Source organism: Octopus sinensis, linkage group LG14 (assembly GCF_006345805.1).
Source record: "Octopus sinensis linkage group LG14, ASM634580v1, whole genome shotgun sequence".
Lineage (NCBI taxonomy): Eukaryota > Metazoa > Mollusca > Cephalopoda > Octopoda > Octopodidae > Octopus > Octopus sinensis.
Window position 1 is genome coordinate 51,732,554 of NC_043010.1, and position 15,987 is coordinate 51,748,540.

At 39.5% G+C, this 15,987-nt stretch overlaps 1 protein-coding gene across 4 annotated transcripts in view; it reads right to left on the reverse strand.

Annotated features, from left to right (window-relative positions):
- The window catches only part of LOC115218782 (dTDP-glucose 4,6-dehydratase), a 138,397-nt gene that overhangs the window by 44,135 nt on the left and 78,275 nt on the right, over nucleotides 1–15,987 (reverse strand). For all 4 annotated transcript variants that reach the window (XM_029788713.2, XM_029788711.2, XM_029788712.2 and 1 more), the window contains exon 2: nucleotides 5,478–5,539. In XM_029788713.2, coding sequence (XP_029644573.1) covers nucleotides 5,478–5,539 — 62 coding nt within the window. The remainder of the gene's footprint in view (nucleotides 1–5,477; nucleotides 5,540–15,987) is intronic.

A 15,987-nucleotide genomic window follows, 5' to 3' on the forward strand; every position in this document is an offset into this window, starting at 1 on the left:
GTTCGATCCCACTGTGTAGCACCTTGGGCAAGTGTCTTCTACTATATCCTCGGGCCGATCAAAGCCTTGTGAGTGGATTTGGTAGACAGAAACTGAAAGAAACCCATCGTATATGTGTGTGTGTGTGTGTGTGTGTGTGTGTATATGTTTGTGTGTCTGTGTTTGTCCCTCCCAACATCACTTGACAACCGATGCTGGTGTGTTTAGCAGTTTGGCAAAAGAGACCAATAGAATAAGTACTAGGTTTGCAAAGAATAAGCCCTGGGGTCGATTTGTTCAACTAAAGGTGATGCTCCAGCATGGCCACAGTCAAATGACTGAAACAAGTAAAAGAGTAAAAGAGAATAGTGTATATATAATAATTAAATTATATATTATTCACTTTATTGTGCTTTCTTTACAAAACTCTACTTGTGAAGACCTGTTGAGGCAAGTGAAAATTGAAATCGATCAACATCAATGGAAATTGCAGCTGTGATACCAGTGCCGGTGGTACGTAAGAGAACCATCTGAATGTGCCCGTTGCCAGCACCGCCCCGACTGGCCTCGTGCCGGTGGCATGTAAAAAGCACCATCCGATCGTGGCCATTTGCCAGCCTCGTCTGGCACCTGTGCCAGTGGCACGTAAAAAGCACCCACAACACTCACGGAGTGGTTGGCGTTAGGAAGGGCATCCAGCTGTAGAAACATTGCCAGATCAGACTGGGCCTGGTGCAGCCTTCTGGCTTCCCAGACCCCAGTTGAACCGTCCAACCCATGCTAGCATGGAAAGCGGATGCTAAACGGAGATGATGATGATGATGATGATGATAAGCGAGTTTGTGGAAAAACTGTCTTGCATGAAACAAGTCCTTGGTGCAAAAAGGCAGAGGACTGTACAGCAGCAGTCCCCTGCCTTTTAGGGGACTGCACTGTTGCTGTTGTTTATATCCATGATGTTGTTGCTGTTCCAGTTGTGATTGTTTATTGATGATTGCATTGTTATTTAACCCCAGGTCAATTTGATCGAAGGCATTTCTGCTTTGACCATTTCTTATTTCATATTCAGACATTGTAACATTTTCTAGCAGATACAAAAAGAGAAAAATTAGAAAGCATCTGACAATACAGAAAGTTTTATAAAGCCTTTATATTTCAGGTGCAAAGACCCATCTTCAGAAGAGAAACAGTCTGAGAAATGTCAGAACCTGCATAACAAAAGATTTCCCAGACTGTTTTTTTTCTGAAGATGGGCCTTTGTGCCTGAAATATAAAGGTTTTATAAAACTTTCTGCATTGTCAGAAACTTTCTGTTTTCTCTATTTTTTTTACCTTTTTCAATATTACAATGCTTCAAGCAAACTACACTAGTCATATTGTCCAACATTACAAGCTGAATTTTTCAGAACAAAATTTACAGCCAAAAGAAATGTAAGTTGACTTATACAGCAAGACAACTTTGGAAGGACAAAAATTCCATGTGAAATGTAGCAGGATTTCAAAAGATAATCATCATCATCATCATCATCATCATCATTTAACGTCCGCTTTCCATGCTGGCATGGGTTGGACGGTTCAACTGGGGTCTGAGAAGCCCAAAGGCTGCACCATCCCAGTCAGATCTGGCAGTGTTTCTACAGCTGGATGCCCTTCCTAACGCCAACCACTCCGTGAGTGTAGTGGGTGCTTTTTACGTGCCACCGACACAGATGCCAGATGAGGCTGGCGAACGGCCACGCTCGGATGGTGTTTGTTATGTACATAATGACAATGTTTGAATATCTATACGACATGTTTATACTATATATTACATCAACTTGTAGGCCAAAAATACAGTATGAAGAGGTGTAGAAAAGTTCCTGGCTCTGGGTAAAAGAAAATACAGTAGGATCAGTTAATTATGATTTTATTCAACATATTCCCTGCTCAGATTCACACACTTATCGCAGTGGTCCTTCAGTTTTTCTAAGCCCTGTAAAAGAACTTGGAAGGTTGGGCCCCTAACCAGGCCTTTTGTGATACCCTTAAAGCCAGGAACTTTTCAGCCCCCACTCGTTTATATAAGAATTTGTTATTTTTAAGACAATTCAGAACTGATTTGAGATTGCGGTTGATATTTCTTGCTCATTGAATGATCTGAAGTGGTTTTTTTCTTCCTTGATTTTTGCTTCTGTTGCTGTTGTTGTTGTGGATATTTTGTAGTTTTGTCATTTATCAAGCCATTTTCAAATAACCTTTTCAAGGAAAATAAACAAACTATAGCACTATCACCATAAGCATCATCATCATCATCATCATCATGAACAGCAACATTATATTACAACTACACCACCACTACCACCACCACCACCACCACCACCACCACCACCACTGACAGCTGATATTTTGAAGATGTGTTGACAGAAATGATTGCCATGGTAACTAGTATTTTGACGTGTTAGGTGGCATTTGTAGAACCAACGCTTAGCTTAACAAACAACAACAAGAGCAATAATGACAGCAACAAAAACTTCAAAAAATATAGTAATAATAATGATAGCAAATACAACAAACACCTCTTCAACAACAACTATAAAACTAATGACCGCACTGATGACAACAACAACTACTACAACTATGACCTTAACCACAATAACAACAACAATTACAAGAAAATCATCTCTTATACTCTTTTAATTGTTTCAGTCATTTGACTGTGGCTATGCTGGAGCACCGCCTTTAGTCGAGCAAATCGACCCCAGGACTTATTCTTTGTAAGCCTAGTACTTATTCTATCGGTCTCTTTTGCCGAACCGCTAAGTTACGGGGATGTAAACACATCAGCATTGGTTGTCAAGTGATGTTGGGGGGACAAACACACACACACACATATATATATATATATATATATATATATATATACTATATATATATATATATATATATATATATATATATATATATATTATATATATATATATACATATATATATACATATATACGATGGGCTTCTTTCAGTTTACGTCTACCAAATCCACTCACAAGGCTTTGGTCGGCCCGAGGCTATAGTAGAAGACACTTGCCCAAAGTGCCACGCAGTGGGACTGAACCCAGAACCATGTGGTTGGTAAGCAAGCTACTTACTACTCCTTATGGTAAGGCAGCAAGCTGGCAGAAACGTTAGCACACCAGGAGAAATGCTTAGCATCAATAAAAATAATAACAACAACCAGGTGGTTATGAAGCAATTCTCAGTTTAGTGTTAACTTTAAAGATTTTCTGAGTTCAAACTCACCCTGGGTCAACCTCATCTATTCTCTTCCTGGGGTTGCCAAAAGGGCTGTCATACTTGACTGTACCTACACATGTAAGTGAGGCTGTCTTATCTCAATCAGAAATCCTTACTATGATGGTGGTGGTGGTGGTGTGGTGAGGGTGATGGTTGTGGTGAGGGTGATGGTTGTGGCATGGATGAGGGTGATGGTGGTGATAGTGAAGGTAGCTATGGTTGTCATGGCAATGGATGATAAAGCAATGAATAAAAAGAAAACACTTGTGGTATTTAATAGTTTAATAGTCTGCCGCTACGTTCTGAGTTCAAATTCCGCCGACATTGACTTTGCCTTTCATCCTTTCGGGGTTGATTAAATAAGTACCAGTTACGCACTGGGGTCGAACTAATCGACATAATCCGTTTGTCTGTCCTTGTTTGTCCTCTCTGTGTTTAGCCCCTTGTGGGTAGTAAAGAAATACGTATTTAATAGTTTTCCTTTGCATTTGAGTTCAAATCCTGCTAACATTGTTTATGTTTTTGATCCTTCTGATGGTCATTAACATAAGTATTTAGAGGGCAAAGGTAAGGTTCAAATGACTATACACTCCCTGAAATTTGTGGTCTTGTGTATATAAAAGATACCATTATAAGGGGGATAGTGGATGACAGTGAGAAACCATTGTGTGGAGGGTGGTGGAGGAAAATAAGAAACCATTATGAAGAGGGTAATGGAGGACAGTAAAAAACCATTAGAGAAAGGTGGTGGAGGTCAGTAAGAAACCATTATGAGGAGGGTTGTGGAGGACAGTAAGAAAGCAGTAAGAAATCATTATGATGAAGATGGATTGTAGGAAACCATTATGAGAAGTTTGGTGGGGAACTGTAAGAAATCATTCTTTTCTTTTCTACTCTAGGCTCAAGGCCCGAAATTTTGGGGGAGGGAGCAGTCAATTAGATCTACACCAGTATACAACTGGTACTTAATTTATCAACCCCGAAAGGATGAAAGGTAAAGTGAACCTCAGTGGAATTTGATCTCAGAACGTAGCGGCAGACAAAATACCTATTTCTTTACTACCCACAAGGGGCTACACACAGAGGGGACAAACAAGGACAGACAAACGGATTAAGTCGTTTATATTGACCCCAGTGCGTAACTGGTACTTATTTAATCGACCCTGAAAGGATGAAAGGCAAAGTCGACCTCGGCAGAATTTGAACTCAGAACGTAACAGCAGATGAAATACCGCTAAGCATTTCTCCCGGCATGCTAACGTTTCTGCCAGCTTGCTGCCTTACCGTAAGAAATCATTGAGAGCAGAATGATGGAGAGTAAGGAACCATTGTGAGGAGGGTGGTGGGGACAATAAGAAATCCTTGTGAGGATGGAGAATAAGAAACTGTTGTAAGGAGAGTGGTGAATGACAAATCACTAGAGCAATGGACGAAGTGCTTTGCAGCATTTAGTTAAAACTCTTAAATCTTATCTTCCAAGATCAAATCCTGACAAAGTTATGTGCATATGTGCTAGTGCATCTGTGTGTTTGCGTATATTTGTGTATGTGTGTATAATATTTTGCATGTGTGTATGTGTGCATGTGTATCTACTTGAGTGTCTTTGCATGTATAAACATGTATAAACATGTATAAACATGTATAAACATGTGTAAGTCTGTATGCATTTTTATATACTCTTTACTCTTTTACTTGTTTCAGTCATTTGACTGCGGCCATGCTGAAGCACCACCTTTAATCAGGCAAATCGACCCCAGGACTTATTCTTTTGTAAGCCCAGTACTTATTTTATCGGTCTCTTTTGCCGAACCGCTAAGTAACAGGGACATAAACACACCAGCATCGGTTGTCAAGCAATGCTAGGGGGACAAACACAGACACACAAACACATACACACACATATATATATACATATATACGACAGGCTTCTTTCAGTTTCCATCTACCAAATCCACTCACAAGGCTTTGGTCGGCCCGAGGCTATAGTTGAAGACACTTACCTAAGGTGCCACGCAGTGGGACTGAACCCAGAACCATGTGGTTGGTAAACAAGCTACTTACCACACAGCCACTCCTGCGCCCTATGTGTGTATATTTGTGTATACATTTTTACGTGTGTGTGTGTGTGTCTGAAAAAAGTGTGCATATGTGCTCACATGGATGGATGTGTGTGTGTGAGCGCGTGTGTGTGTGTGCATCCATATGTAAAATATAAAAAACTGTACTTACCTTTGTGACCAACTCATTGTTCACCAAATAGCTGACCAGATTACGACCTATAAATCCGGTACCTGTAATGAGAAAATAAGAAGAACCATGACAATAGCAATAACTATGAACACAGCGATAAGCAGTCATTTGGTTTGCTAGAAATAGCAGTCAATTCTCCTACAAATGATACCCTACCATATGAATCATCAAAAGAAGGACACACTGAACAATAGATGACATGTAAACATGGTACCTGGAATGAAAAATAATAGAACAAAAATAATAATAACGACAAGCTTAGACAGTATGCAGCCATTTGGTTTGCTAGAAATAACAGTCAAATCTCCCTCAGATGAAACCCTAATGTACAAATCAAAGGAAGAACATACTGAACAATAATGTAGTCTGAGCTGCACACTGCTGGAAAAAATGATGTGATGATCACAGCTTGAACCTTCTGAAAACAAATTTGCTCAATCAGGATTGACCCAGGGCTAAACAAGCAAAATAATTATAAGCATGATTCCTATCATTGGTCCAAGGCCACAATTGATATCAACTCTCAATATATTACTGGTACTTATTTTAATTAATAAAGGGCAATGACAGCTCAAGGGGGGTTTGAACTAAGAATGTCAAAGGACATAACAATGTCAGTGTGCATGTGCAACAGAATACTGGGGTATTGAGTGAGAAGTTGGGCATAAGAGGAATTAGATGCAGTGTGCAAGAGAGGAGACAGTGCTGGTTTGGTTATGTGATGAGGATGGATGGGGACAGCTGCACAAAGAAGTGTTGATCACTTAGAGGGAAGTTGTGGAAAAGGGAAATCCAGGAGGAAGAATTAAAAGCCCATCTGAAAAGAAGGAGAGGATAGAGATATGTGACGTGTTGCTGTACTCAAGAAGACCAGTCCACTGTGGTGTATGCGGGAGATTTTAAATAAGGACACCTACCTTCTCTTCGTTGACACAGACCTCCCCAACGGTAATGCACCCTTCCACGTGGCCCAACCCAAACGCTAAAAATAGCAGCTGCTTTTCCCCTACCTTGAAAAGCGCTCACACATCCAGCTCTGTCGGCTACCCTGATCGAAAAGGTCCAATGCTCCCCTGCCTGCATGCGCATCACTTCTCCCTTTCCTCTTCTGGGCAGCCCCAAGTTCTGGTCAGCTCACCCAGCTGCTGACGTAATCCCACATCCACCACAACAGAATGAATATCCTAAGTCCAAGGTCCCACGTAAAAAGCATTGATGTGGGTGTTAGTGCCATGTAAAAGCCACCCAGTGCACTCTGTAAAGTGGTTAGCATTAGGAAGGGCATCCAACTACAGAAACCAAATCAAAACAAACTATGGAACTTGCAGTGACTTGCCAGTTCCTGTCAAGCCATCCAACCCATGCCAGCATGGAAAACAGACAACAAATGTTGATGATGATGATGATGAGGATGATATTGATGATAATAAAACCTAAATATTACTAATCTCTTCCAAAGATGTCCTAGTAATAATAATTACAATTAAACAGTGGTTGGGCAGTTAAAAAACTTGCTTCCCAACCATGTAGTTGATTTCTTTATTGCTCACAAGGGGCTAAACATGGAGGGGACAAACAAGGACAGACAAAGGGATTAAGTCGATTACATCAACTCCAATGCATAACTGGTACTTTATTTATCAACTCCAAAAGGATGAAAGGCAAAGTTGACCTCGGTGGAATTTGAACTCAGAACATAACGGCAGACGAAATACTGCTAACCATTTCGTCCGGCGTGCTAACGTTTCTGCCAGCTCGCCACTTCCCAACCATGTAGGTTTGGGTTCGGTTTCACTGCATGGCACCTTAGAAAAACATCTTCTTCTTGAGTCCCAAGCTAACAAAGGCCTTATGAGTGGATTTTGATGAAGGAAATTATGTGGAAGCCCACCATTCGTATATGTCCTATTGTATGTAAGCTCCATGTATGTATGTGCATATGTGTGTTCTTGTCTTCAGATCACATGATAGCTGTAAGCGTACCCATTCCTCAGTGAAAAACATGGCTGGCCATCAGGAAATGTTACCTGACTTCGCAAAACAAGTGAGTGGGTGACAGGAAGGGCGTCTGGTTGTATAAATTATACCTTTATTTATACAGGAAAACATGGAAAAGTGGGCACCTCTGGGTTCCTCATTCACTCACACATACATAAATTATACACGCATTTTATCATAAACACACGAGCCAATTCTTCAAGAAAATACCTTTATCCCTCTCTCTTTCTGTCTATCTGTCTATCACACACACATACACACACACACAGATAGACATGCACAGTGTTTATTTTATTTGCTTCCATCTTCACACACAACCTCTCTTTCTCTCATCATACCCACATACATACTCTCTCTCTCTCTTTCACACACACATGCATGTAGCTTCTTTTTCTCTCTCTCTTTCTTTCTCTTTCTATCACACAGTCTCTTTCTGTCTGTCTGTCTCTTTCTCCTTTGCTCTCTCTTTCTCTCTCACTACATCCACACATATACTCTCTTTCTCTCTCTCTCTCTCCTTCACTCACACAGCTTCTTCTTCTTCCTCTACCTCTCCCTGTTTCTCCCCACGGTCTCTTTTCTCTTCCTCTTCCACAATCTTCCTGCCTCACACACAGACAGAGTTTCTCTCTCTTCCCCTTTCTTTCTCTGTCTCCTTTTCCCATACGGTCTCTTTATTTAATCTCTCTCTCTCCCTTCCTCCCTCTCTCTCTCCCTTCCTCCCTCTCTCTCTCTCTCTATCTCTCTCTGTCTGTCTCTCTCTCTCTTTCCACACACAAACACAGATTCTGAACAATCTCTTCAGTATTCAGTAACTAAGTGAAGCGAGTAATCCAGCTTCAAGGACATGCACTTGCACACACACACACACACGCACACACAAGCAAACTTCTTAAACATACACAGATGCAATCTCCATAATGCCTACACACATATACAAACACAAACATCGGACACGTAATCAAATTTATACATACATTATATATATACATACACAATATATATATGCATATATATATATACATATATATATATATATATATTATATATATATAATATATATTATATATATATATATATATATATAAATAATATATATATACATATATACATAAATAATATATATATATATACATATATACACAATATATGTATATATATATATATATATTATATATATATATATATATATATATTATATATATATATATATATACTCTTTTACTCATTTCAGCCATGCGGCTGAGGTCATGCTGGAGCACCACCATGGTCTTTCTGACTTCCTCAGTCTGGGTGTTTCACATCACCACCCCTGTATGTGCCTTTTTCCCAGCTGTTGGTACATTTGATGTATAATTGAGTTTGATTCTGCTGCTCTTGTCTGTACCTCATGTCAGGCTGTTGGTTCAACCAGTATTGTGGAGAGGGGGATGTCTAATTCCTTTTTGAAGACATCTACTTCCACCTTATGCAAATTTCTTAATTTTTGTGCCAGGGCATTGAAAAGTTGTCATGGCGATACCTGCTCAGAGGCCTACAGAAAGTAGCAGAAAGTGTATGGAGAGGAGTGTATGAGCCGCACACAAGTGTACAAGTGGTCCAGACGTTTCCAAGATGATTGAAAAATGTCAATATTGATTAATGTTCTGGGAGACCCGCAACCAGCAGAACTGAGAAAAACAACACAGATGTGCATGCAGCTGTGAGGGTAGATCATTGAATCACCATCCACGTGTTATCAGAGGATGTGCAGATTAATTATGGTTCAGTTTAGTCCATTATCACTGAAGATTTGGGTATGAAACGTATGTCTGCCAAGTTTGTGCCAAAACTGCTTTCAGCTGCCTACAAAGAGACTTGGGTTTCAGTTGCACAAGATCTCCTTGATTATGCTGAGAAATGATGAAAACTTTTTGAAAACTTCGCATAGGCGTAGGAGTGGCTGTGCGGTAAGTAGCTTGCTTATGAACCACATGGTTCTGGGTTCATTCCCACTGCGTGGCACCTTGGGCAAGTGTCTTCTACTATAGCCTCGGGCTGACCGAAGCCTTGTGAGTGGATTTGGTAGACAGAAACTGAAAGAAGCCCGTCATAAATATGTATGTGTGTGTGTGTGTGTGTGTGTTTGTGTGTTTGTGTGTGTCCCCAACATCGCTTGACAACCGATGCTGGTGTATATACATCCCCGTAACTTAGCAGTTCAGCAAAAGAGACCGATAGAATAAGTACTAGGCTTACAAAGAATAAGTCCTGGGGTCAATTTGCTCAACAATTTGCCCCAGCATGGCCACAGTCAAATGACTGAAACAAATAAAAGAGTAAAGAGAGAGAGAGTAATAGGCCTCAGAGCAGATATCACCAACCTTTTGGCAAAATTTGAAGCAGATTCTCTGCTCAACTTTCTCTGTCACAATCAATGCAAAGAACACACGCTACACACCTTCATTCCAAGCACTGCTGTAAACAGAAGAAGCAAGACAGAACAATTAAATTTGGTGCATATGCACTGCAGTGTTCAAGGTCAATTTGAGCCAAGAAGCTTCACTCTGTGTGGTTTAGCTTCGTTACTATGGCAACAGTCTGGATACTTATTGATGAGACCATGCATGTATGTATGTAAATATATAGATCCAATATGGGTAGAATCAATAAAAAAGTACTCTATCCAGTGAGAGATAATTGTCAATTTAGTACACAATTACAAGAAAGATACAAATAGTTTCATGCTTTTATGATACTTAATATTGGCAGATTTATAAAATACACCAGGTACCTCCAAGCATGAACCAAGCATGAACCAAGCCTGAAAGATTGCTTGGAGATGCATGGTGTGTTTTATAAATCTGCCAGCTTTAAGTATTGTAAAAACATGAAACTATGAACAGCTCTTTCGTAATTGTGTATTAAATTGATTGTGTGTGTGTGTGTTTTAAATACATTTTTTAAAGCCAAAACGATGCAAGTTATATAAAATTTATAATTTATATAGGCATAGGAGTGAGTGTGTGGTAAGTAGCTTGCTTACCAACCACATGGTTCCGGGTTCAGTCCCACTGCGTGGCACCTTGGGCAAGTGTCTTCTGCTATAGCCTCGGGCCGACCAAAGCCTTGTGAGTGGATTTGGTAGACGGAAACTGAAAGCCCGTCGTATATATGTATGTATATAATATATATATATGTGTGTGTGTGTGTGGTGTGTGTGTGTGTGTGTGTGTGTGTGTATAAGTGTTTGTGTATCTGTGTTTGTCCCCCACCAACATCGCTTGACAACCGATGCTGGTGTGTTTACGTCCCCGTAAAAAGAGTTGGATAGAATAAGTACTAGGCTTACAAAGAATAAGTCCTAGGGTCGATTTGCTTGGCTAAACACGGAGCTCCAGCATGGCCACAGTCAAATGACTGAAACAAGTAAAAGAGTAAAAGATTACAGGTCAATAGTTTGTACTATTACCTGGTATTTCAAAATTTCAGGGAAATCTATAGAGAAATGATGCTAATAGCTGATGTATCTAGGCTAACTAAGAGCCTGAAAAGAAGCAAGGATGCTTAGAACAAACATATGAAAATGCTTTGGACAAGCAAAGGATAAATATCATGTCATGGCCAGAATGTCATAGAGATTTTGCTCAGAATTTTTTTTTTTTTTCCTTATGACCCAGACTGACCTGGAGTTGAAACATTACCAATGACACAAGGACACTTGAATAACCATTTCTATAAGCAACAACAGCAACAACAGATACAAAGATCTTAGATTTGATGTTGGCAGATTCTGAGACACAATATGACATCAACAGAGAATTCTTAAGTAGGTGACACAAATAGAAACACTTAGCTCATACACAGATTCTCACATTCACACACATACAGACAGATGTGTTTATACACACACACACACATATATATATATATATATATATATATATATATATATACACACACATATACACATTCATATGTGTTTATATATGTGTGTGTGTGTGTGTGTGTGTTGTGTGTGTGTGTGTGTGTGTGTATATATATATATACACTGGCAGTATCCCAGCATGGCCACCGCCTCAGAACTGAAACATGTGAAAGAATAAAATAATAGATAGATAGATAGATAGATAGACAGACAGACAGACAGACAGACAGACAGACAGACAGACAGATAGATAGATAGATAGATAGATAGATAGATAGATAGATAGATAGATAGATAGATAGACTGACAGACAGATAGGTAGACAGACAGACAGACAGATAGATAGATAGATAGATAGATAGATAGATAGATAGATAGATAGACTGACAGACAGATAGATAGACTGACTGACAGACAGACAGACAGACAGGCAGATAGATAGACAGATAGATAGCTATATATATACACATGTACTCACACAGACATACACACAAATGTGCATCTATAAATAAATATACAAACACAGACACAAATACACACACATATGCATATGAAACAGATGTCTCTCTGTTTAGTTGTCTCTCCCTTTCTCTCTCTCTCTCTCTCTCTCTCTCTCTCAATATACACACTTTCTCTGTCAAACACACACGTGCACTTAATCATAGATTGTATTTATAAATACACACATAAACACACATACCTACATAACAATTTGCTATTACACCAGCATACATATAAACACTATAAACACACGCACGCATATATATGCACTGGAGGACATGGTTTATAAAAAGTGGTGCATTCTGGGTTGCCATGTATTTTCTCAACAGAAATCAGTGGCACACAAGAACCACATCCCCATCACACACACACACACACACACATAACAAAGCAGTATGAACTAACATCATTTCATATATATATATATATATATATATATATATATATATATATACGTCTGTGTGGTAAGAAGATTGCTTCCCAACCATATGGTTCCAGGTTCAGTCCCACTGAGTGGCACCTTGGGCCAACCAAATCCTTGTGAGTGGATTTGGTACACAGGAACTGAAAGCAGCCCATTGTGTGTGTGTGTGTGTGTGTGTGTCCGTGTTTGTCCCCCCCAGCATCACTCGACAACCAATGTTGGTATGTTTTCGTTCCCAAAACTTAGCGGTTCAGCAAATGAGACTGATAGAATAAGTACTAGGCTCCCAAAGAATAAGTCCTGGGGTCGATTTGCTCGACTAAATGTGGTGCTCCAGCATGGCCACAGTCAAATGACTGAAACAAGTAAAAGAGTCAAAGAGAAAGAATAAACTGTCAAATTTAGCTGAAACGCCCTTTATGTATCCGTACGTATGTATACACACACACACACACAAGGTCACAAAGTGGTAAACTTTGTAACTTACTGATTTTTCTCATTTAGCTGCAGTTCCTCTTTTATTTTATTAGCCTTGTCTTTCGGTATCATATAACCAATTTTATTCATAGTTTTTACACATTGCAACACAATATATATATACATTCATATATACACATAATAATAATAATAATAATAATAATAATAATAATAATAATAATAATAATAATAAAAACATTGTGTACAGTGCTCAGGTGCACTACAACTCATCTAAAGTGTATGTATAATCAGGTGTAGTTTCGGCGGATTTCGGAAAGCATGAGGGCCCTAAAGGATGCAGTGTCATGGCAGTCAACAACTGACACAGGCAGTTTGTTCCATGCTTCAGCAACTCTGAGTGTGAAAAAATGTTTCTGAAAGTCATGGGAGCTGTGTTATTTTCTGACTTTGTAGGCATGTCCACGTGTGTTAGACACATGAAGATCAAAAAGGTGTTCATAAAAAACAGTACACACATACATCACATATATACACACATATAAAAAAGATATGTATACACATACATCATCACTTATATACACACATAAAAAACAGTATGCACACATGTCATCACATATATACATACACTAAAGCAGTATACAGATATATCATCAAATAAGTATGCTCACACACATGAAACATTACACATACATACCATCACATACACACACACACATACATAACAAAACAGTATCTAGATATACTGTCACATATACCGTAACTCCTCGAGTATAATCCGCATTTTTTTCCCAAAATTTAAAGATCAAAATCCCTAGTGCGTACTATATACAAGGTTAAAAATGAAAAATATTTCCTTAGCAATGTCCGAGTCTCTATTTGCTGACCAGCAATGTTTATTCAGACACATTTAGGGGGCTGTACCTCAGAAAAACCTAAACCTTGTGTATAATACACACCCCTTCTTTAACTTGAGTCATGCAGCACCTAGTCGAACACTTCCGCGCATGCGTAATACAATAATGGTGATGTTCTTAACTGTTATATGGGGATGTAAATATGTTTTCAAATTGTTTTTGTTACATGTTATTCTGTGTTCTGAAACTTTTATTTTAATAAATGTTGCTTACTGCAAGTTATGGATGATTCTTTTATGACTTCATTGCTTTTAGGCTTAGCTTAATGTATTTTCACGCCCGGCATCACAGAATGCGTCTGAATAAACATTGCCAGACGGCAAATAGAGACTAGGACATTGCTTAAAAAATATTTTTCATTTTTAACCTCGTATATAGTACGCACTAGGGATTTTGACCTTTAAATTTTGGGGAAAAAATGCAGATTATACTCGAGGATTTACAGTATACAACAAATATATTTGGGTATTTAATATAACTATTCAAATTTTCAGACCTGTGTTCTAAACTTTAGGCCACATCTATAAGTAGTACCATAGTTAGGAGAGTGACAGAGGGATGGGTGTAAGGAAGATATGGTGGAGAATGTTTGACATGTAGGGCTCAGCATGTACAGGCCCTAAACTGCTCCTCTAAGTCCTATGTCTTAACCACAAGACCATATTCTGCTATTTGACCCATAGCTGGGGCTCTTGACAATCACCCCAGAAAAGAGCAAGCTTGAGAGTAGTGGTAACTAAGGGTTGACTACATACTCCCTAAAACTCCGGAACTCCCAAGCTGGAGTCTCACTACCAAATGCTCTTGATATAAGAATGTATCAATAGTTTTCTTAATTTGGTACAATGATGCAGTGTAGCTGTTGTTTATCCTCAGGTCGACCCTGATTCAGTAGACAGACATTCCAGCTGTGATCATCCCATCTTTTTCCCCATATGCAGCAAACCCAGCACCAGTTTATCCTCTAGTGAGTCCTTCTCTTAAGGCAGAGAGGTGTAATTTGAGGGAGATTCAGCTGTTATTTCTAGGATGTAAAGTAATCTTGTAGAAGCTGCCTCACAATAAAGCTGTAATGTTGGTGGTTGATTAATTGGTCAGTTGGTTGCTGTTGTTGTTGTTGTTGGTGGTGGTGGTTGTGGTGGGGGGGGGTGATGACGGTGGTGGTAATGGTCTGCAGTGTGTGTATGGTGAGGAAAAACCAGGTTAGTTGAGATTAACAAGAGAAGTACTGTTATCTAAAAATGTTCTGTGACTGAATTCTTGTAAACAAACATGAGCCGGCTGCCACAGTAAAAGATGATGGGTGGAGTGAGAAGAGGAGGAGGAGGAGACAAAAATGATGAGGAGGAGGAGACAAAAAAAAGGAGGAAGAGAGGAGAACAACAACAGTAAACAGTCTTACAAGGAAGCTTCTATATGACTGCTCTACCGGCTAGGAATAACAAAATCTCTCTCAAATCATACCATTTTTTTCTACCACCATTGGATAAAGTCTCTCAATAAGAAACACAACAAAATAATTCCACAATTAGATTTGAACATGTGACCTATGATTATGTAGCCCAATGTTTTATTGATTCAGTCACCCCCATACCCAGCTCTCCACCACAAATGATGTCGAATAAATCCATACCATTTCCACCCAACTGCAATTCAAGTGAACAAAGGAGGCCTTTATGTAGTTGTCTGAACAGCTAAAAATTGCAGAAAAAAATCTTATTTCTTTTGACATTCCTCTCTTTGGAGATGTTTCTCTCAGATAAGATATTACAGCTAGTGCAATTCCACATTTGTATATACATCATAGGTGCAAGCATGGCTATGTGGTGAAAAGCTTGTTTCATAACTACATGGTTCTATGTTCTGTTTATGTGACACTTCAGGCAAGTGTCTTCTACAATAGCTCTGAGATGACCAAAGCCTCGTGAAGGGATTAGGTAGACAAAAACTGAAAGGTGCCTATAGTGTTTGTGTGCTTTTGTGGCCAATGCCAGTGCTGCATTGACTGGCTTCCGTGCCAGTGGCACGCAAAAAGCACCATCTGAACGTGGTCGATGCCAGTTCTTCTGGCCCCTGTGCCAGTGGCACGCAAAAAGCACCATCTGAACATGGTCGATGCCAGTTCTTCTGGCCCCTGTGCAGGTGCAGGTGGCACGTAAAAAGCACCCACTACACTCTTGGAGTGGTTGGCGTTAGGAAGGGCATCCAGCTGTAGAAACACTGTCAGATAAGATTGGGGCCTGGTGCAGCCTCCTGGCTTCCCAGACCCCAGTCGAACTGTCCAACCCATGCCAACATGGAAAACGG